The sequence below is a fragment of the Acomys minous genome (assembly GCF_964271855.1).
Source record: "Acomys minous genome assembly, chromosome: 12".
In the NCBI taxonomy this organism is placed as follows: domain Eukaryota; kingdom Metazoa; phylum Chordata; class Mammalia; order Rodentia; family Muridae; genus Acomys; species Acomys minous.
Genome location: NC_140493.1, coordinates 108,886,674 through 108,909,075, shown reverse-complemented (window position 1 = coordinate 108,909,075; position 22,402 = coordinate 108,886,674). Strand labels below are relative to the sequence as shown.

The following is a 22,402-nucleotide window of genomic DNA, read 5'->3' as shown; positions in this document are numbered from 1 at the left end:
GAGCCACCATGTGGTTGCTGGGAATTGAACTCGTGACCTTTGGAAGAGCAGCCAGTGCTCTTAACCTCTGAGCCATCTCTCCAGCCCTGCTCTGGACATTCTAACATACATTACTGCCTAGTCTTGTGGCAGAGTGATGTTGACAGGAGCTATTACTATGGGAAAACACAACAAATACGTCATTTTAGCATTTGGGAATGTAGGCTTCAACTGTGCACTGGCTGCAGGTTTTGCCCTTGCTGTATTTATGTGGGGACACCGTTGCTGTCTTCCCAGAATGACTAGCTCTCCCAGTCCTCAGTTTTTTGAATTACATTTACTTGTATGTTCCTGTGTATGGGCACATGCATGGCTCAGCACGTCATGGGGTCAGGGGCCTATTCTTTCTTTACACCATGTGGGACCCTGCGATGGAACTCAGCTCCTCCGGCTTGGCGGTGAGTACCAGACCTGCTGTGCCATCTTGCCAAAGCCCTCACTTTTCAAGCAGAACTGAGTCTAGTTGGTTTGTTTCATGACACTGATGAGAATGCCTCCCCTGGGACTTGAGAAGTGCAGGTCCCCAAGGTCTAGGCTTGGTCAGAGTCCCGCAGGGATCTGGCGTCCAAGAATACATGGGGCTGGGTACGGCGACACACACACTGGTAATACCAGCACTTGGGAGGAAGAGGCAGGATAGTGAGTTTCCAGCCAGCCCAGCCTGCAGAGTGAGTTCTAGAAGAGCCTGGATGACACAGCAAAACCTTGTCAACAAAACACGGAGTCATTCAGAATGAACACATGCTAACAATCTGTCCTGGACTCACTTTGTAGGTTAGGCTGGCCTCGAACTCAGAGATTTGCCTGCCTCTGCCTCCCTAAGTGCTGGGATTACAGGCGTGTGCCACTTCACTGGGCTACATGCTCCCAAGCCTTGCGCATTTTCAGGCTGCTTTCATGTCCGTATGATGTAACGCTGGAGCCAAAGCTAGGAAAGACAGGTTTGCCTTGACCACCCTTGGGAAAGCCTTTCTGGGGTTGCAAGCTCAGCAGGAAGTGCCATGGTGGCTGTGCTGGCAGGCCACTTCCTAGCTTGACTGCCCAGGGCATAAGCATCAGCCAGCAGGGATCACGCACCAGGCTGAGACACACTTGGGAGCCTCCTGCCTCAGACCTTTCATCATCAGACCCCCAGGTGCGTCTCACTAGAGACAGATCAAGGACTCAGCTAGGACAGAGCTTGCCCTTCCCTTTGGGCAGGTTTTGGCTTTCCCCTGCCCTGCTGTCCTGGGCTCTGCTACTTCTGCAGACCCTGAAAAAAGACAGCCAGGATGAGGTCACTCTGGCCTCCCCAGGTCCACAGCTGCCTACAGTCCTGAATTCCAGACACCTGCTTGGAGAAACCCATTTACTACTAAGCAATGTGATGGCGCTGGGAGGCAGGCTGTGCCCATTGTAGCTGTGCCCACTGCAGGGTGCTGAACTGCAAAGGCCTTGGAGAGGCAAGGGGTGACTGCAGCCATCCACTCTGCCCCTGCCTTTGGGCACCAGAAGCCTCCTCTCTCCTCAACCTCTACTCTTCACAGGCCTTCCCAAGAAGAAAATGACACTTTCTTAAACAGTTCACATTTATTATTGTAACAATAAAAAAATCTTTTAAAGACTATCAGTATTGTATTACCAAGAGTGAGGTAATATGTTTACAAAACATTTACAGAATTTGATATGCAAATAATGGATTCAGGAAGGAAAGTGAATTAAGACATTAGAAACAGGGAGAACCCAGAGAGTCGGTACTGGGGGGCGGGAGGGTGAGACAGCAGCATTTTAGGAGTGCCGGGCACTACGAGAAGAGGCTCTAAGAGCCACACGGTCACATCACGCCCAGTTACCCCTTACAAGGCAGCCAGCGCCCTGGTTTTGGGGAAGCTGAAGGTCGGTGAGAGTGCAGTCGTGTGCTCTGAGATCTTAAAGACGTGCTCAGCTCTGAGGGGCTGAACAGGGCCACTTCTGAATGGCCTTAAGGGGACCAGATCTTCAGCCTGGGACATGGCTGCGACTCAGATAGTTCTACAAACACCTCTGGGCACATGTGGGCTGTTGAGTGAAGCGTTTTCTTGGAGGCTGTCAGCAAAACCGCCATCTGGGGCACGGAGAGAGGGAGAGGAGGAGGGAGAAGGAGAGGAGGAGGGAGAGGGAGAGGAGGAGGGAGAGAGGAGAGAGGAGAAAGAGCAGGGGTGTCTTCAGGTCCTTTGACTTGGAGCTGGGAAGCCCTGACTGGATGCGGCACGGATGCAGTAACTACAGCCCTGGTGTGCTGTCTAGAAACAGCTTCCACACACAGGAAATACATGGCTAGGGCCCAGAGGCCCAAGCACAGCCCAGCGCGCCGTGAGCCAGGGGCTCACTGGCCACGCCAGGCTGCTGTGTAATGTCTCCGCGTGCTTGTTGCCATGCCACGGCCCTTACACAGTTCAAGTCATACAGCCAGCCACACAATGCCACAGAGCAGCACCAACACATGATTCCACGCCCGTCTCACTCACGGCCATATGGGGCTGGCACACATCTTTAGACACTCTTACCACCTACACACAGGTCCCGTGCGTGCCCTTCTCTAGGGGTCAGCCACCTGCAGCTTCCAAACAGCTTTGTAAGAAACATGCTTTTCCCACAAAAGCTGTAAAGCGAGGCTCTGCTCAAACAGCAGGCTTTGGGAAGTTGGGAACCAGAAAAGAGAGAGAGAGAGAGAGAGAGAGAGAGAGAGAGAGAGAGAGAGAGAGACCAATCCCAGCCCCTGAGCTGCTTCTATGAAACGCTGAAAGGACAAGTGAAGCTCTACTGCCTGACCCCAGCAGCGCCCACCCCCTCATGCACACACAGCACCTGCTCACACCCACAACATCCACCGATGCACCCAAGGCCACCACAAGCCGTGCGCCACCCTGGAGAGCACTGCTGGAGTCTACACTGCCACGCTTCCAAAGGCAAGTGTGACCTACTGCTTCCAAACACTCTGCTGAGAGCTGAGGCCCCTGGGTGCTGAGGACTGAGGACCCTGGGAGCTGAGGACTGAGGACCTTGTGTTCTAGGACTGAGGACCCTGGGGGCTGAGGACTGAGGACCCTGGGTGCTAGGAGGACTGAGGACCCTGGGTGCTAGGAGGACTGAGGACCCTGGGTGCCAAAGCCTGAGGCCCCTGGGTGATAGAAGGACTGAGGATCTTGTGTGCTAGGAGAACTGAGGACCCTGGATACTGAGGGCTGAGGACCCTGGGTGCTAGGAGGACTGAGGACCCTGGGTACTGAGGGCTGAGGACCCTGGGTGCTAGGAGGACTGAGGACCCTGGGTACTGAGGGCTGAGGATCCTGGGTGCTAGGAGGACTGAGGACCCTGGGTGCTATGAGGACTGAGGACCCTGGGTGCTAGTAGGACTGAGGCCCCTGGGTGGTAGGAGGACTGAGGCCCCTGGGTGCTAGGAGAACTGAGGCCCCTGGGTGCTAGGAGGACTGAGGCCCCTGGGTGCTAGGAGGTCTGAAGACCCTGGGTGCTAGGAGGACTGAGGACCCTGGGTGCTAGGAGGTCTGAGGACCCTGGGTGCTAGGAGGTCTGAGGACCCTGGGTGCTAGGAGGTCTGAGGACCCTGGGTGCTAGGAGGACTGAGGACCCTGGTGCTAGGAGGACTGAGGACCCTGGGTGCTAGGAGGACTGAGGCCCCTGGGTGCTAGGAGAACTGAGGACCCTGGTGCTAGGAGGACTGAGGACCCTGGGTGCTAGGAGGACTGAGGCCCCTGGGTGCTAGGAGAACTGAGGACCCTGGGTGCTAGGAGGTCTGAGGACCCTGGGTGCTAGGAGGTCTGAAGACCCTGGGTGCTAGGAGGACTGAGGACCCTGGGTGCTAGGAGGACTGAGGACCCTGGTGCTAGGAGGACTGAGGACCCTGGGTGCTAGGAGGTCTGAAGACCCTGGTGCTAGGAGGACTGAGGACCCTGGGTGCTAGGAGGTCTGAGGACCCTGGGTGCTAGGAGGTCTGAGGACCCTGGGTGCTGAAGACCCTGGATGCTGGAGGGCCTGGAGCTGCCCATCTACAGAAGGAAAAACAGGGACAGAATCTCCCCACCCCCAAGTTCACGGACAGAAAAATTTTGCTCTGAAAAATATCAAAAGATTTGAAGAGGAGGAAAGAGGAAGCGATGTTTAATGATGGCGGTGTTGTTGGGAGTGCGAGGAGCCTGACAGCCCCTCCTGGGCCCTGAGTGCCTGCTCAGGAGTGGGCTGGCTCAGCCCCAGGACCGATGCTCCTGCTGGCTGCCAAGTCCTCAGAGGAAAGGGCCCTCAAGAGCTGTCCTGAATCCACAGGCCACCTCCACTAACAGGGAGCCGAGAGGACTCCGGTGCAGCTCAAGGGCTGCCTGCTGCAGCTTTCCGATCCGTGGAGGCGGCGGCTCGTCTCTGCAGGATGTCATACAAGTCATTCACTAGTGGACAAGGTGGAGTTTGTTGGAAAATTTTTTGCATCGGCATCTGAGACCAGTCAGTCTCTTATTGTAGATAAACTACTTTTCTTTTGAGAGCCCTTGTGCTCCGGTTTGATTTTGTGCACGCTGTATACAAAATCTATGGCTATTGAGCTAACGTTAGGGGTGGAGCTGGAACTACCTGTCGATAGTCTGGGGAGCGAGTGACTATGTGCCATCTGCAGAGCTAGCTGCTATCTAGAGGGTGAGGAGCCAGCCATCCTGGGGTGGGTGGAGCACGTGGTCGTGGAGGAGGAGGAGGAGGAGAAGGAGGAGGAGGAGGAGGCAGCGGCGGCCCTCCGCACTGGGCACAGGCTTCGGTGCACTACCTGGATATCATGGAGCTGGAGTGCGACTGGCTGGACGAGGTGGTGGCGGCACTCAGCTGGGAGAACCCGCTGTGGCTGGACTCCAGGCTGGTCATGGAGCCTCTGCAGATGAAATCAACAGAGAACCAGGAGTGAGGAGCTGCCAGAGCTACTCAGGTGCCCACAATGCCTGCTGCACCCCCAACTCAGCTCCATCTGCTTCGCCCACATCAGCACCTGCAAAGCAGGGATGGGACATGAATATCCCACTGGAGGAGTCCACGACCTGTGGTTTGTCCACAGGTGACACTGCACGAAGCGAACACCAGGGCTACACCCCCTCTCCTGATGCCCACAGAGGCCCCAGTAGTGAACGAGCAACCCCCCTGCCAGAGCCGCCTTCTCAGGCACCTACCTGAAATCCTCAGACCCGATCACTTCTGTGTAGTACATCACCTTGCACTTGTGGGAGGAGACCTGCAGAGAGGCCAGCACATCATCCACGCGGGGCAGGTTGGTGGCGGCACATGCCGGCATACTGTGAAATTTCCACTGCAGGATGTAGAAGCCCGGCCACCTGGTCACATGGGACCCCTGCAACATGGAGGAGCATCAGCAACTCAGCACAGTCTGCAATCTTCAAACAGGGCTAGGCAAGCTCCAAGGGGAAGGGTGTCCTCAGAGCTCGCCGTGAGCAAACAGCCTAATGATGTCCTTCCACCCACTGAATGTGGCCTGTGCTATCACCTCTGCCAGGTGCTGGGAAGGTAGGATGTGCCGTGCCTACTGCCCTCAGCAGGATCTGTCTCTCCAGAAGAGATGTCTAGGCCAGGGAACAGCTTCTCTGTCACTCCCCTGTCACCTCCCCAGCACACTCTGGCCCAATGGTATTTTCCATTCTGGATTAAAGATCCAGAGGCAGGGGAGCTGGAGAGATAGCTCAGAGCTTAAGAGCACTGTCTGCTCTTCCAAAAGTCCTGAGTTCAATTCCCAGTGGCTCACAACCATCTATAATGAGATATAGTGTCCTCTTCTGGCAGACAGGCACACATGTGGGCAGAATACTATATAAGTAATAAATAAATAAATATTTTCCCCCCTTTGGTTTTTCAAAACAGGGTTTCTCTGTGTAGTCTTGGCTGTCCTGGACTCACTTTGTAGACCAAGCTGGCCTCAAACTCACAGAGATCCACCTGCCTCTGCTTCCCGAGTGCTGGGATTAAAGGCATGCGCCACCACCACCCAACCCAAATATATAAATCTTAAAAAAAAAAAAAAAAGATCCAGAGGCAGAGCCAGTTCCAATGACCAGTATTTCTAAGATGGGCGATTCCCAAGCTGCCTCAAAGACCACTGATGCACTGGCAGCCTGTGCCTGGAAACCAGAGTTAGCGAGAGCAGGGGCCACTGTGGAGACCAGCGGCACTGCAGGGGTGAAAGGAGGCACCTTTACTGGTAGAGGTGCTGTGGAAGCCAGCACAGAGGGAGAGAGCCGCCCGGGGCCAACATGAATACAGTATAGTGCTGACCTGTTTCTTAGTGAGAGCTGGCAGCGCCCTCTGCATTTGTCCCTCCTGCTTCTGTCTATGTGACTTTCCTCTGGAGGCAAAGCCACGTCTAGTCACACATCAGTGAAGTCACCTGAAGCCCAGAGGAGTGTCTACAAAGCACTTCTTGTCACGCTGCACTTGGGTGCAAACCCTCCTGGGGAAACACACTTTTCTACGTTCCCTGCTCTGCTCACAGGCCTCTCCTTCCACTGTGCCCTGGGCGTCCTGAGTCTTCCTGGCTGTGGACCAGACGCCTCCTTGGCAGGACAGCGGGAGCGGTAGTGTGGAGTGCAGGCTTACCTGCACGCTCTCCCCCTCTTTGCAGATCAGAGGGGACTCCACCATGCTGTAGTCCCGGCCCAGCTGCCAGACTTTGTCTATGAGCTGCACGTTGTTCCCGCCTGGAGAAGTGATGCTGTGGGCCCCCAGCGAGTCCTTTTTGGGTGGCTGGGGAGACCTCTTGGAGTGATAAATATTAAAGACGATGTCCCCTTTGCACACGTCAAAATCCCAGGTGATCACTGAGGCGGCGTCCACAATTTGAATGAGAATCTGGAAAGAGATCCGGTCAGCGACAATGTACACGCAGGCCGCAGCGTGGGCAGGGCGGCCTCTAGGGTGTGTGCTCAGATGTGCCAGCTGGCAGACGGCAGGACAGATTGACTGGCAGCTCTCTTAGCCACAGGCCACTCGACCATCTAGATGCCCACCTGGCAACCTAGCTGCCATTCTGGCAAACAGTGCTCCTGCTGGGCATCACCTACCAGCCAGACAGCTGGAGGCCCACTTTTCCTCTTCCCAACACAAGTCAGGAAAACTTACAAGCATGGACATGGGAGCCAGTGGACTGCCTCAAGCTAGGAAGCAGTGACAGGCCCTAAAGAGGGGACAGAGCCTAGCACAGTGCCAGCTGCCTGCACAAGGCTGGTACAGGAAATCATGGCAGACAAGTTGGTGGAGAGAGCAGCTGTGCCCTGGGGGTGATGGTCGAGAGCACAGAGTGCCAATCCCAAACCTGGAATTTATTCTGCATCAATCTGCAGTGTCGCCGAGGGAAGGAGCAGGCACGTGAGGAGGAGGAGCAGGAGCAGCTGTGCAACCCCTCCATGGCCCTCTCAAGGTCAGACAGCAGACCCAGGAGGCACAGGGGCCCCTCTCAAAGCAGAAGGTGGCACTAGAGAGTGCAGACATCTCTTCATCAAAGAAGCGCCCCAAGGACAGACCTCTCCAGGACAGGGCAGCAGGGACTGTGAAGTCAGCCTTGACTCTAGGCAGCAGGCCTCTGATGTGACCTGACTTACACCCAAGGCAGAAGGATGCTGCTGCTGTTTCAACATTGACAGGTGCTTTGTGACAAAAGGCAAACACCGTGAGCCGCTGTGCCTTGCAACAAACACAAGACTGAAGAAAATGAGGGCTCCTCCACCCCAGTTTGCCCCCCAAGAAAGAAATGAAGGCAAGTGATTCTTGGGACAGTCAATGAACCACGGTTCCCTGCAGGGGACTGGACCATGAGGGAGGGAGGCACACAGGATCTGGGCCTGCCTGTTGTCACACAGCCCTAGGAGCTGCTTCAGCGTGCCTCTGTGTAGCTTCTGTGTTTCAGTCAGCTGTCTGGGAAGACATATCACCCATGACAGCTGGCAAGCGGCTGAACAGGGAACTGCCCCAGCAGAGAGTCATCAGCAAAGCCAGTGCTACACTGACGGATGGGCCTGCTCTGTAGAAAGTGCTGCTTCCCACCAGAACACTGAGCACGTGCCTGCCCTAGAGCTACGCAAAGGGTGAGGCAGCCATGCTCACACCACAGGGACAGGCAAGAGGGACAAGTCAGACAGGGACACTGCTGTTTCTGCACCTGCTACCACATGCTCTGCTGCCAAGAAGGAAAAAAGACATGCTCACTTCTCCTTCCACCAGACGTCTGCAAGCCAGCAAAGACTAAGACACAACAGAGCCCAGCCAAGGGAAACTAGTGAGCAAAACCGGTTCCATAAAACTAACTAAACCCAGGAGCTGGAAACAACCCTCCCAGGCAGGAGTCGTTCTGCTCCGGTCAAGGGTCTCCAGAGAAACAGCGACCAACCGACTGGCTAATCTGCTTTCAAAGTCCTCTGATCAGACAGCAGCGTGTCCTGAGCCAGCTCGGCAGTGACGCCACCACTGCCCTAAGACTAAGGAAAGGAGCCAAGAGTCTAAGGGAAGCCCTGCTGCCAGGTGGCAGGTGAGGGCGAGCCAGAGGGTGGGCACCTCGTGCGGGGCTCCTTTGAACACGCTGGCTGACTGGTAGATGGTCTCCGTCCAGAGCGTCAGGTCCTCGTTCTCCAGCTCCTCTGCAGTCCGGTACAGGGACTTGGGGACCAGCCCACCCTCTGGCACGTCACACTGGGAAGGTAAATATGGCAGTGAGAAAGAAGCGTGTGGAAGCCAGGCAGCTTGTCAGCCCCACACGCCCACCTCCTGGAGCAGCTGAGAAAAAAATGGAGAACACTGGCGTTGTTAGCACATGGTCTGTAGCACTTAGCAGAGTCTCTGTAAAGGCCACATAAATACACGTGTTTTCACTGGACTAAATGAAAGCAAGCTGAAGCTGCTTTAGCACAGGTGTCACACTAATAAGCGTGAGCTACAGAACTCAACCACTGGATGATTTACATGAGAATTAAAGAGTTTATAGGCGCTAGAAAGGAGCAGTATTAGTTAGGCAGTCTTTTCCCAACAGCCACAGAAGTTATAATCCCCCAGGGGTGCAGCTCAGCAGCACAGTGCCTGCCTGGTATGCACAAAGCTCTTGGTTTCAACCTTCAGCACCACAAAAAGAGAAAGAAATTAGTCAAGATAAAATAAAGGCAACTTCCTATGTAACGCAGGACAACGATCAATGAATCAACCAAAAATTAACAAAGAATTACCACTTCTTTTGACTTTACTTTAAAAAGCTAAGTTGAATTAGAATTTATTCTTTTTTATTTATTTATTTTTTAATTTTTATTGTATGTGCAGGTTTTGCCTGCATGTATGTCTGTGTGTGGGGGTGGGGTGGGGTGGGGGGGTGTCAGATCCCCTGGAACTGGAGTTATTGACAGTTGTGAGCTGCCATGTGGTGCTGGGAACTGAACCCAGGTCCTCTGCTAGAACAACCAGTGCTCTTAACTGCTGAGTCATCGCGTCAGCTCCTAGAACTTGTTCTTATTGTAAATGTTCTAACTGATCTTAATAAAACAAACTCACATTCGGTGCATAAATTCTAAGCACGCCCTCGATCATCAATCTGGAAGTAACTCCACAGAAAATGAGATTACAACCCTTAGCTTGAAGCACAGGACCAGCGGGACAATGTCCCTGCAGTTACCCAAAGTCACAAGCCTTGGTATGGAACAGGCATGCTATCTAAGCCTTCTCAGCAGGAGCTCAATGCCCTCTGTTCACAGGAAAGGCAACTGAGTTCATAAAAGGCCTCTCTGACAGGCAGCCTGAGCAGCCACTGGGGAGAGTCGAGAGCAGGCCTCAGGAGGCCTCAGCCTGACTGACACATGCAAGCACTGGCATACAGCGTAAGAAGGTGTGACTAACAGCTGTGGGCTGAACTTTCCTCTATCTCAATCCTTGTCATAACTGTCCAGGGTGGCTAGTTTCTCCCGTGACAACAGTCATGGGTGCCACTGCCCCGCCTGCACTCCAACGTTGATTGTGGTCACTGTGGTTGCATCTCACTTGCTTCTTTGTACTGCGATGTCATCTTTAGTCTCCCTCACTGAACTGGAGCTCAACTCTACTGTTTATTAAACTCCTCAAACTACACTGATAGCTCTTCAGCTAAACTCACCAGCCAATCCCAGGGCACACACATCAGAAGACTAATGTCACTGTCATGTGTGACTAGCAAGCCTGTGGAGAACCTTGACTCCCTGTTGCTTCCTGTGGGCTTCCATTCCCTGACCTGTGAGCCTCCACGCTCCGGCACTGGACTCCTGCACCACAGCGCAGGGTCTGCAAGCAGAGGCCTCTGGCTAATTACCCATCACCTCTTTCTTTCTTTCTTTTTTGTTTTTGTTTTCAAGACAGGGTTTCTCTGTGTAGCCTTGACTGTCCTGGACTCACTTTGTAGTCCAGGCTGGCCTCGAACTCACAGCGATCCGCCTGCCTCTGCCTCCCAAGTGCTGGGATTAAAGGCGTGCGCCACCACGCCCGGCCTCTATCACCTCTTTCTTAAAACCCCAAACCTACAAAAGAGAGAAGCAATTCTTTTCAACTTTAAACAGTATATTGGTTTAATTATGTCAGGGAGAAATCGTCTTTGGAGCTGATGCAACATCTTACAAGTGTTTTTCTTTTTCTTTTTCGAGACAGGGTCTCTCTGTGTAGCCTTGGCTGTCCTGGACTCACTTTGTAGACCAGGCTGGCCTCAAACTCACAGCGATCCACCTGCTTCTGCCTCCTGAGTGCCGGGATTAAAGGCGTACGCCACCACGCCCGGCTACAAGTGTTTTTAAAGGCTGAGGAGATGGCTCCACAGATGAGGTGTTTGTCATGTCACCGCGAGGACCAGTGTTCGGGTCCCCAGCACCTCTGTAAACGCTGAGTAGGCAGAGGAGCCCATATGTAATCCCACTTCAGGGGATGTGGAGGGGGACCTGGAGCAAGCTGGCTAGATGGACACGCCTTACCGAGTCCTGGGTTCAAATGAGAGACCCTGCCTCAGCTAACAAGATGGAGAGCAACTGAGTTAACCTTGAGCCTACACACTGACGCACGCACTGACGCACGCACTCACTCACACAGCTCATGCCAGAGTCACGTAAAAAGGGGTAGATTTGAAACATGCACAACTCCTCTGAAGCAGTCAAGAGAGTCACATAAGGCTGAGCGAATAAAGGAAGCTGGGCTGCATGGGACCCTGTGACAAATGCTGCAAAGTGTTAATGTAAATGTGCAGCATCAGCAAAGTCCCCGGTGGCTCAGCCCAGGTCAGCCCCGGCTACAGTGCTATTCAACTACATAGCACCCATAACACAACCAAAGGGTCGGAGAACCTAGTGCCACCCAGTGCCGTGGTGACGTGTGCACCTCCCTGCCGGTACATACCATGCACTCCCCACTCAGGAAATCTGGAATAATCTCTTTATCGATGTAATCCAGCAGGCCTCCAGGGCCCTGGTAGTCATTTCCTGCGTAAATGAGGAATTTCCTTCTGGTGTTGTCATCAATAAATGGACTAACCTGCAAGAGAGGGGACAGAACAGTGATGTCATCTGCTGAGCGACACAGGCAGAGACTGAGCCTGCGCTGTGACATCATGCACAGGTGGGGTGGCGGGTCGCAGCTTTCACATACTTTGTAAAGTCTACTGGCCAAGCACTAGGGTCCTCAGGAAAACCCCACCTCCTTCCCTCTTAAAGAACCAGACGCACTTAGTATCTGTGTTTACTTGCTTTCTCCTGCCTAGCCGAGGCGTCAGTGGGAGGTGTTCGCTGAGCATGCCTGGCTAGCTGCAGAATGACATGTAAACCCACCAGTGTCCAGAGGACAGGGAAGACCCTAGGGGCTCGGAGGATGAGGAGGCGGCCCAGCGTCTCCGGGTAGTTGGCCTCCACCACCTCGATGATGCGCAGCAGGGCTTTGACTCCAGGTCTCCACAGATGGCGCATGTTCAGGCCTTCGAGGTCTACCAGGCAGGTCCACGAGCTATAGGGTGTGTGAAGATGTGTTTTATTTAAAAGATGGTACTTTGCAAATGGGGTCCTACTTCATTTTCTTCTGATGTAAAAGTCATTTACAGCCATTCCTAATATACCAGTTTTAAAAAACTACAGTGCAGCGAGCGCTTATTCCTAGCTCTGTGTATGAAACAGATTTTCAATGTGAAAGGAACAAAGCCTGAACCAAGGCAAAGACCTGACAGATAGCAGCAAGTCTTCCAACTCTAGAAACCCCAGTGCTCAGGAAGCAGAGGCAGGAAGATCAGGAGTTCAAGGGCAGCCTGGGCTAATGAGACCTTAGTCTGAAAACCCCACTAAACAACCAAGAGCCCCATTCAGACCTGCTCAGTGCCGAGCAGGCAGGTGTCACCTCCCAGCCTGTCATCCAGGCAGACCCCTGGCGTTTGATTCAGAGTGTGACCAACAGTAAGAACAATGTGCACAGGTCTACCTGCCTCAGGACCCCAGCATGCCCTGGCCTGGCAGAGCTGACACTGCTCAGCCTGTCAGTCACAGCCCCTTTTCTCTGAGACAGGGTCTCATGTATAGCTCAGGCTGGCCTTGCACTGTGTGCAGCTGGAGATGACCTTGAACTCTGGATCCTCCTTTCTCTGGAACCATCATGCCTGGCTTTTCTTTTCTAAAATGTTTTTTTCTGCCTATTTTCAGAACAGTATTCCACAGTCAGAAGTTGGTTCATGAAAAAAGAACTGGGGGTTGGGAGAAGGAAGAAAACAAAAACAAAAACAAAAACGAAAAAACCCCACCAGGCAAGCCACCTGTAGCCCTGGCTCCTATGACCACACAGACTGGCCCCTTGGGGTGACAAACACCAAGCCTTGGCACTCACCTTATCACCTGCTTTTCAACCTTCTAGATCATGTTGTAAACAGTCAACTATACCAGACTGTGGTGCCAAAGATCAAGTAAATGTATTTAGTGCCTGTTCTTAGCGCTGAGAAGAGACAAGGCCGCACCCACCTGATGGGCCGGCCGCAGACTCCACCCACCTGATGGGCCGGCCGCAGACTCCACCCACCTGATGGGCCGGCCACAGACTACACCCACCTGATGGGCCGGCCACAGACTCCACCCACCTGATGGGCCGGCCGAAGACTCCACCCACCTGATGGGCCGGCCGAAGACTTTAGTGTTCTCCTCGCATCGTCTCAGGCCTTCTTCGTTTATGGAAAGAACCTGTAAGCAGAGGCCATCACGGTGGGCAGGGTCAGTTCCGAGACGAACGTGACCCCAGACTCACTGAGGGGAACAGGGCGGGATGGCACAGGCCCCCTCCTCACACCCCACAAGGCAACCACAAATATGCACTTGCAAAGAACAAACAGGAGCATCAACGGCAGAGGAAGCAGACGGGCCAAAGAGCACCGGCCCAGGGAGTCACCTGACCAGGGAGCACTGGCGTGGGGGTAGGCTTGTCTGCAGAGTGGGCTTGTCTGCGACAGTAGGAGAGGGGTGAACAGAGAGGGACAGGGAGACAGAGTGTGTATATGAGAGTGCGTGTGAGTATGTGTGTGTGAGTGCGTGTGTATGTGTGTGTATATGAGTGTGTGAGCGTGTATGTGTATGTGAAAGTATGTAAATGTGTATGAGTATGTCTAAGTGTGTGTGTGTCTATGACTGTGTGTGAGTGTGTATATGTGTGTATGTGTATGTGAGAGAAAGTATGTGACTGTGTATGTCTAAGTGTGTATGTGAGACTGTACGAATGTGTGTGTGAGTGTGTGTGTGTGTGACACACATGGCTGAGGCACAGGTACCTGTAAGAATACATAGCAAAGGCAGGCATGGTGGCACATAGTACTCAGGGAAGCAGAGGCAGGTAGCCAGGGCTACACAGAGAAACCCTGTCTCAAAAAACCAAAAAAAAAAAAAAAAAAAAAAAAAGAATAGCAAAACAAGGGCTGTGAATACTGGGGGAGATGGGATTTGCTTTTCTAAGTCTTAGCGAAGAACAGGTTCCTCTCTGGGCCAGGGGTGCAGTAGATTTGGAGAGATACAGAGGTGTCCTGGAATCAAGAGGTGATAGCTCAGCAGTCTATAAAGAGGCCATCAGCCTGTAAAAGGGAAGTCAGCAGAAAGAGATCTGGCGAGAGCAGTGATGTGAGTGAGCGCTCTGAGGCTGAGGTGGCAGGAACTGTCTCCTCAGGCTTGTGTTGTGCATCTTCCTCAGATCCTTTACGCAGAGCACATCTCCCCAGGTGTGGAGCACTGCATGAGTGGTCCCAGCAGCCAGCTATGGGGGCCAGGGCTGCGGGCAGCAAGGGAGCCACACGCGGCACTTACGTATCGCAGCAGGGCCTCCTCTCCGAGCGCTCGCACCAAGCCTTTGGTGTCCATCTGCCCCAGCCTGAGCACATACAGAGGCCTCCCGTCTGTAAGGAAGGCGGGAATATGCTGTGATGAGTGTCAGGAGAAGCCACGCACACAGCATGCTTCCCTGTGCTGGAGCATGAAGCTCTGGCCTACTCTGAGGAGCTGACTGGCTTCTGTGTGAGGATTGCATTGGGAGAGGCAATACAGCTCCGAAACAAATACAAAGGGAAAAAGGTTAGCTGATAGCAACCGATAGGTCCTAGGGCTCACGTTGCTAGCAGGGCCAGGCCAAGTGGGACTGAGCTGGGGTGTAGCCTGCCAGACTTCCCCCACCTGTGTGACCATGGGTGCTGCTAAACTACAGGGTCCACTACAGGGGATGTGAGCACAGCCAAGTATTTTCTATGAATACAGTTTTGTCCAGGTTTCTTAAAAGCCAGCCTTCCTCCCTAAGGACACACATCTGGAGACCCTTAAGTTCCACAGGAGCGAATGCTGTGTCTGTGGCTCCCTAGCCTGGAGGGCCAATGAGCAGGCCACTTACCTCACTCTAGAACCCGTCACCACACACCAGAGTAGAGAAGCTCCTGAGCCAGGGTGCACCCTGCAGTGATGACCCTGCACCCTGGCCAGGCTGGAGGGCAGCACTGCGATCGGCCTCCCAACACACCAAGTCTGCTGTCCTCCTGCTGGGACCAACATCTGTCCCTGCAGAACCCCCCGCAGCCCACTGTGTAGCTCTGGCTAGCTTAGACCTCACTCCACAGATGAGGCTGGCCTTGAACTCACAGGGACCCCCTCCTCCTGTCTCTCAAGGAGCAGAGCTGTAAGCATTCACCACCACACCCAGCTCTGCGGACAGTTGTTAATCTGCTGTTTATGACAGTCTCACCAATAACCCTAGCTGTCCTGGAACTCACTGTATTGTCCAGACTGGCTTCCAGATCCACCTGAGTCCTAAATGCTGCATAAAGCAGCACAGCTGGCCTGTCAATATCTTACTGTCAAAACTTTTTAACTTCTCAACGAGTATTCTATTTCCAAAAAAATAAAGCCATGGACATTGCAGTGTCTCTAGCATGTCTCTGCATTCAAGAGCCTAGGGCAGGAGGGCCTTGGTTCAAGGCTAGCCTATACTACATAAAGAGCCTAGGCAGGAGGACCTTGGTTCAAGGCTAGCCTATACTACATAAAGAGCCTGGGGCAGGAGGACCTTGGTTCAAGGCTAGCCTATACTACATAAAGAGCCTGGGGCAGGAGGACCTTGGTTCAAGGCTAGCCTATACTACATAAAGAGCCTAGGCAGGAGGACCTTGGTTCAAGGCTAGCCTACACTACATAAAGAGCCTAGGGCAGGAGGACCTTGGTTCAAGGCTAGCCTATACTACATAAAGAGCCTAGGCAGGAGGACCTTGGTTCAAGGCTAGCCTACACTACATAAAGAGCCTAGGCAGGAGGACCTTGGTTCAAGGCTAGCCTACACTACATAAAGAGCCCCTTGTCAAGCAGAAACTCAAAAGTTACTGTGACCTTAAGTATACACAATATTAAAAACAAAATCAACAGATTAGTGATTTAAAGCCTCTGTAGCTATTTAAAGTTCAAGGCTAGCTTGGGCTACATGAGACTTTTTCTCAAAAAATAAAAACAAAAGCAAAACTTAATATAGCTACAATTAATCTGAGAACTACATTCACAAAGTTTAAAAAACCGAAGATGTCCAGGAGTTTTTGATCTGAAAGGACATGTTCGAAGGCAGGAGGGCCAGTTCCCAGGATCCCTGTCCTGTCTGCAGGGCTACATGCCCGCTCTGCACAGCTAGCTGGCTCTGGGCCACCAGAGGGAAGAATCAACAGTGCTGTGAGGCAGGTGAGGGGGCTGGGGCCGTTTCCTGGGACTGCTTCTTCAGAGGTAGCTGGCTTGCACTGTGCTGTGCCTCAGGCCTCAGCAGAGCCTTCCTCTACTGTCTGTGGCAGGGCCTGGGCCAGGCAGCTGTCAGCCACTATAAAGGTGGAGATGGTGGAGATCACTCTGTGCTGTCAGCACTGCGCCACACACAGCAGTGTTTTCTCAACCAAACTCTCCAAGAACAGAAGGCAAGGCACTGGGCCCACTTCCAAAGCCTGGCTGTGCAGGCTGAGGGGTGAATGGGCTTCAAAAAGGGTCTGGCCAGCTAGTCATGTGGTGAGACAGGCCCACTCACCTTCACAGCAGGGCTACAGGAAGCTATATAGCGTGACGCATAAGACAGCACAGAGGTGACCATGTCAGGCTCACCCTACCTTTGTCATGGTGATGCCAGCCTCCAGCGTAGTAGTCCTGAAGGACCTGGGGTGGGGTCCAGGTGTCTAGGATGTAATCCACCTGGTGCTGTTTCCGCCAAGTTAGAGACTGGCACATGATCTCTCTGGCCTTATCAATATTAAAATCCCGGGCACGCAGAAACCGCAGAATATGCTCATCCTTTGGGATCTGAGAAGAGAGGTTTCTGAGCATCAGGGGGGGAGGGAGGGTCCTCTGGGGAAGGGTCAAACCCACCCAACCAACGGTGAGCTACCCCGTTCACACAGCTGAGAAGCAGCGCTCCTAGGTCGGCGCAGCTTGGGCAGAGTGCTTTCCTAGCATCAACACAACCATGGGTCTATGCCTTGCACTGCCCCCCCCCCCAAAAGAAGCTGCTGGAAGAGTCACCCCAGGTGCCATTTTAATAAAACTACGATTAATTTGGAGAACCACATTCACGAAGTTCAAACACAGCAGTGCTGGAACGACAGTCATCTTGCTGGTTTCAGCTCAGCAAAGTAAAGGAGGCATGCCAATGGCTTTTGTCTGCTGCTTGTGTTTTCAGAGGGGCTCACTATGTAGACACCTGCCCCTACCTTGACTAAGGACAGATTGACAGACACCAGCACACCTGGCTGCAAACAGGCTCCTGAAACGTCCAGCCTCAGTTCTACAGCCTGGCCTCTGTGTGAACTGCAGCGGTACCCAGAGCACTTCAGAGGCTGGTGTGGACAGGACGGTGGTGCTGCCACACTTCTCTAGGGTCCACTACCATCAATCTATAGGACGCTTGCCTGATAAAGAACGAGGCTCGGGCTGTGTTCCAAGCCTGCTCTGCTGAGCCAGGCACTTCCCTCACAGTGCCTCATCCATGAATGAGGGCGGCGGGGCCATCAGGAGCGCAGGCAGTGAGTGGGAGCAATAGCCTCTCAGACCCCTTCCCAGCCATGTGAGGCAAAGCTGGGGCTGATGATGTGGAGCCAACCATTTGAGAAGAATAAAAGTGATACAGAAGTGATTAAGAATGTGGGTGATAGCGTGAGGCGGGGGAGGTACACACACAGTCCTAGCACTTGCTGGCTGACACAGAGGGATCAAGAGGCTTTACTGTTTGGGGCTGGAGAGGCGGATGAGTAGTTAGATGTGCATGTAGATAAACATGTAAGCTAAACTCTCATAAACATAAAATAATTTACAAAAGATAGTTTAAGTTTGCAGCTAGAGTAAGACGCCCCCCAAAATAAAGAGAGAGCTAAAAAGACGGCTCATCAGTTAGGGGCAGTGCCTGTGCAGTGGGAGGACTCAGGTTCAATTCCCAGCTCTCACAGGGTGGCTCACAACCACCTGTAATGGTCCTAGGGGGCCTGATGCCCTCTTCTGGCCTCTGCAGACACTGCATGCACATGGTGCACAGATATACATATAGGGAAAACATGCACATAAAATAAATAATATTTAAAAACTAACTAAATAAAAATAAATTCTTGCCCTAACAAACCGGTTACCTACATTTCTTTAAAAAGGAAAGGGGGCAGGGGAGAGGCAGGATGGGGCCATGGGTGCTGGGTCCAAGTGGCTGGAGTTGCAATCCTACTTTATCACGCACTAAGCCCCAAGACCTCAGCTGGTCTCCTAGTCCTACCTTACATCCCACACTGCACTCACCCACAGGGCTATGAGCATTCCAGGAGCCCGGAAAGCACCTGCCACAGCCGTCACTCAGGGCAGCTACTCTTTGTGGCTGGTGCTGCACGCCTGTAAGCCTAGGCATGTAAGCCCAACAGAGCAGGCTGGCCATCCGTGATGCCTGGGCCCCTTTAACAAAGTCCACCGCTGGCTAGGCATACCAAACAGCCTGTTTCCCATGAGCCTCAAGGCTAGGAGGCTAGATCTCCCCCAGTCTCAGAACCAAAGCTCCCTCGTGATGGGGAACAACACTCTCCTACATGACAAAGTTATGATATGTGTGTATAAAAGTGTAACACAAAGGCTGGAGAGATGGCTCAGTGGTTAAGAGCGCCGCCTGCTCTTCCAGAGGTCCTGAGTTCAATTCCCAGCAACCACACGGTGGCTACAACCATCTATAATGTGATCTGATGCCCTCTTCTGCAGATAAAGCACTCATATGCAATAAATTAAATAAATCTTTTAAAAAAAAAGTGTAACACAAGGCTGGTTCCTTTGTATGCTCCAACATGCCTGGCCTCAGCCCTCAGTACTATGGACACTCTGTACTGCAGCCTGGCATTTCCTGGTTTCTAAGCTAGACCTTTCTGTGAAGTGAAGGACACAGAGCTGGCGAGTGAAGGTAACTTAACCATGCCGTGAGGATCTGGCACTGTAGCAGACACACCGATGGCTTTCAGCCGGGAGGGGCAGGCACAGTGAAGTGCTCAGCACTTAGTAGCCTCAGATGAGACTGGAGGGTTCCACGGTCAGCAGCGCTGACCCAGGAGTCAACACTCACTTTGCCCTTGTGTGTCTCCTGGAGCCACTGGCGCAGTCTGATGAGGCAGCTCTCCTGCAGGGGAGTCAGGTCACCCAGGTATCTCTTGATATAGTCAGCGTCTAGTTTGTCTGGAACGTAAGGAGCAAGGCGTTACTTACTACGGGGAACGCTGAGCCCTCTCCAGGGCTGGTGTGGGCACAGTGTGCTGGAGTGGGGGCGGGGCAGAGCTGGCAGCTCCCCTGGCAGTCTTTAGGGAGGCATCACTGATAACCACAGGTAAGCAAGCAGTCTTTAAGATGAGATCCCTGATAAACACAGGGAGGCCGAGCCTCCTTCCAGACCTCCGCCTGTAATTTCAGTGCTACCCAGGCCGGGCCGGCGGCGCACGCGCACACAGCTCTAGCTTCAACACAGGAAGCGAGTTTACGAACACTGCCCCAGCCAACCGTCCAGGGTGAGCAGAACGAAGGAAAGATAAATACATTATTTCAACAATGGGTCTCAGGGTGACAATCTCCCTTTGTTTTCTAAACTTTTTGTAACTAAAAATTAAAAACTTGTGTTGTGTGTGTGTGCTTAGCACACACACTCTGGGTGCAGCCAGTGTAAATGCACTCCCAAGACCCCACTCACTAGCTGTGTGACCACTTCTCTGTTCTTCATGAACCGAGGTTCTCCCAGCCTGAAGGCAGCCATCATTAAAGGAGCAACCCTGTCACTGAGGGCTGAGAGTGGAGCAGGACCACTGTGATGAAGGAGCTGCCGGCAAGACATACAGTCCTGAAGGGGCCACCAACCCAAACGCCTGGGCAACATCTTCTGGTCTCAAAGAAGGACAACTAGAAATAACCTCTATTTAAAGAAGAAGACTAGAGCGAGTGTGCTCTGTCAGTGAGGGCTCAGGACAAAGCCAAAGCAGATGAACTTCTTTTCTCTGCACGATCAACTGTCACAAGGACACACGCTTGGCTAGAGCCATGGAGGGGAGAGGCCCCATGGGTCCCCCCAGACGTGCCAGGCTCACCATCAGGGGTTCCCACCACGGCCTCAGATGCCGTGCCCGGGCTGCTGAGGCCTTCCCCACTCAGCCCGTCCTTGACAGCAGCAGCGTCTGGGACAAGCACAGCTGGGGATGTGGCTTGATTCTTGCTTGACGATAATGTTTCTGATGAGGGTCCCAGAGAGGGTGGGGTCCAGCGGGGCACAAAGGTGATTCCTTCTTCCTCCAGCTGTCGCAGGTAATATTCAATGATTTCTTTCCCCTGTAAGGTAAGACAGATAGAAGATGAGCATGCATTCAACACGGAGACTTCTGCCCACACCAGTTTACAGGATGTTACGCAAAAAGGGATCTGGAGGCTGTGGGTGCAGCTCTTTGTGGAACGCTGGCTTAACATGCAAGGCCCTGTGTTCAGTTCCCAGTCCCCCACCTACCCACCCACAGAATACTTGTCACTGGGCGTAGTGGCACACACCTGTAGCCCTAATACTTGGAAGGCTGAGGGAGGAGGGTTATGAATTTGAGTGAATATGGAAGTCTTGTGTCAGTAAGTAAACAATCAATTTAAGAAGGCAACTAGCTGTGGCCATCCTCTCAGAGGCTCCTGCTTGGCTCTTCCACACAACCCCTAGGAAGACACTCGCCTTTTTAATGTTGCTTGTATAATGTTTCATGGCAATTTTTTCCACTGTACTTTCAAAACCAAAGAAGGATTTGATGTCTAAACTTGCAGACTGTTCGAAGCAGGTCCAGTCTTCATTCTCAGGGTGAACCTGCAGGCAGAAAGAATCCACGCTCACCACGTTTACCATGGCGACATGACCTGTCTGCTCCCTGGCTAGCTGACCATGACCAGAAGAAACATGTCTAATGACATCACCGCCGTGAGGAAGGAGGAGAGCATGGCAAAGGTAAGTGACTAACACGGCTTCTCACCTCGGCCCCTTCCCCCGCTCACCCAGCAGCTACAGCGGCTCTGCACGGACAAGAGAGCCACGGTGCTCAGGCTTCCAGAGAGACACCTGAGCCACAGATATGAACGGCCAGACAGTCACATGGCTACAGGGGAGGCAGTGCTCTGAAGAAGACTGAGCAGGCTTGAAGGGCTAGAGAGACGGCATGGCTGGCTGCAGGGCACAGCAAGTAGTGGAAAGGCTTGTGCCTGAAGATGGCCGGCAGGGCAGAAACAGGGGGCTGTGAGAACTGTGGGACCTTCTGAAGGGAGGGGGAGATGTTGGCTTAAACCAAGGAATGACAAGTGTGACACTGGCTCAGGGGACCCTTTGGGTTCTGTATAGAAGACGGTGCAGGAGGCCAACAGCTGAGGTACAGACCAGGAGGGGCTAATCCTTATGCTCTGGGGACAGACGGTCCTGAAACTGGTGTGTGCAGTGATGACCAGGGTGAACAGATGGCTCTACCTGCAAACACACACAAACCTAAACACACACACTTCTAAAGTGTCATGCCTGGGCCAGAGAAACGCGGTCACATTTAAAACCAGTTGGGCTTTGGTACTACACGCCCTTAGCTGAGCACTTGGGAGGCAGAGGCAGATGGACCTTTGTGAGTTCCAGCCCAACCTGCTCTACATAGTGAACTCAGGCCAGCCAGGGCTTCATAGTAAGACCCTGTTTCAAAATACAAAACAAGCTAATTCGTCAGGCGTGGTGGTGCAGCCCTGTAATCCCAGCACTCAGGAGGCAGAGGCAGATAGATCTCTGTGAGTTTGAGGCCAGCCTGGTCTACAAAGTGAGTCCAAGACAGGCGAGGCTACACAGGGAAACCAAAGGACACCAATCAGGAGCTGAGTGAAATGGCACACACCTGTAATCCAGCACTCAGGAAGCAAGGCAGGAAGACAGCAGCAAGTTAAGGCTAGCCTGGTCTACACGGCAAACTCCATGGCAGCGAGGGGGCACTGCGTTCTTGTTCATGTCTCAGAGACAAGAACAGCCAGGGCACCAGCTGGCAGCCTTGCCTGTCACAATAATATAACCCTCCCCACAGTGTTCCACACCAACTCCCCAGTGTGCCACTCATCAGAAAGGAGGGACAGCGCTGGTGGTGCACAAAGAGCTGCCCTGTCTCAGTGGCGGCCGCGCATGGCCTCAGAGCGCCGGGAGCAGCAGGCGACTCACCGTGTAGCAGCAGTGCTCGTGGATGATGACCCTGTTGGAGAAGGTCTCGTTGTGGGCCTCGATGTGCAGAGTGCGGTCCCGGGAATTCAGGGAGTTTTTCTGGACAAAATAGACGTAATCGACTCCTGCAATCTTTAAAGGA

General features: G+C 53.1%; 1 protein-coding gene and 1 long non-coding RNA gene across 7 annotated transcripts in view; one reads left to right on the top strand and one right to left on the bottom strand.

Annotated features, from left to right (window-relative positions):
* Nucleotides 1-22,402, bottom strand: part of SEC14L1 (SEC14 like lipid binding 1) — a 56,667-nt gene that overhangs the window by 5,326 nt on the left and 28,939 nt on the right. For 3 of the 6 annotated variants that reach the window (XM_084749037.1, XM_084749035.1, XM_084749036.1), the window contains exons 4-16: nt 22,261-22,392; nt 20,764-20,892; nt 20,144-20,381; nt 19,138-19,247; nt 16,670-16,859; nt 14,358-14,446; nt 13,180-13,250; nt 11,868-12,039; nt 11,440-11,574; nt 8,605-8,739; nt 6,655-6,906; nt 5,220-5,398; nt 4,826-4,927 (exon numbers count right to left, since the gene is read on the bottom strand). In XM_084749037.1, coding sequence (XP_084605163.1) covers nt 4,826-4,927; nt 5,220-5,398; nt 6,655-6,906; nt 8,605-8,739; nt 11,440-11,574; nt 11,868-12,039; nt 13,180-13,250; nt 14,358-14,446; nt 16,670-16,859; nt 19,138-19,247; nt 20,144-20,381; nt 20,764-20,892; nt 22,261-22,392 — 1,934 coding nt within the window. Of the gene's footprint in view, nt 1-1,589; nt 2,123-4,147; nt 4,458-4,825; nt 4,928-5,219; nt 5,399-6,654; nt 6,907-8,604; nt 8,740-11,439; nt 11,575-11,867; nt 12,040-13,179; nt 13,251-14,357; nt 14,447-16,669; nt 16,860-19,137; nt 19,248-20,143; nt 20,382-20,763; nt 20,893-22,260; nt 22,393-22,402 lie in introns of those variants that run through there. The other 3 variants (XM_084749039.1, XM_084749038.1, XM_084749040.1) reach the window with 3 other exon arrangements.
* Nucleotides 3,074-4,762, top strand: LOC311578945. The gene is made up of 2 exons (XR_014773007.1): nt 3,074-3,933; nt 4,008-4,762. It is a non-coding gene; the product is annotated as an uncharacterized lncRNA (long non-coding RNA).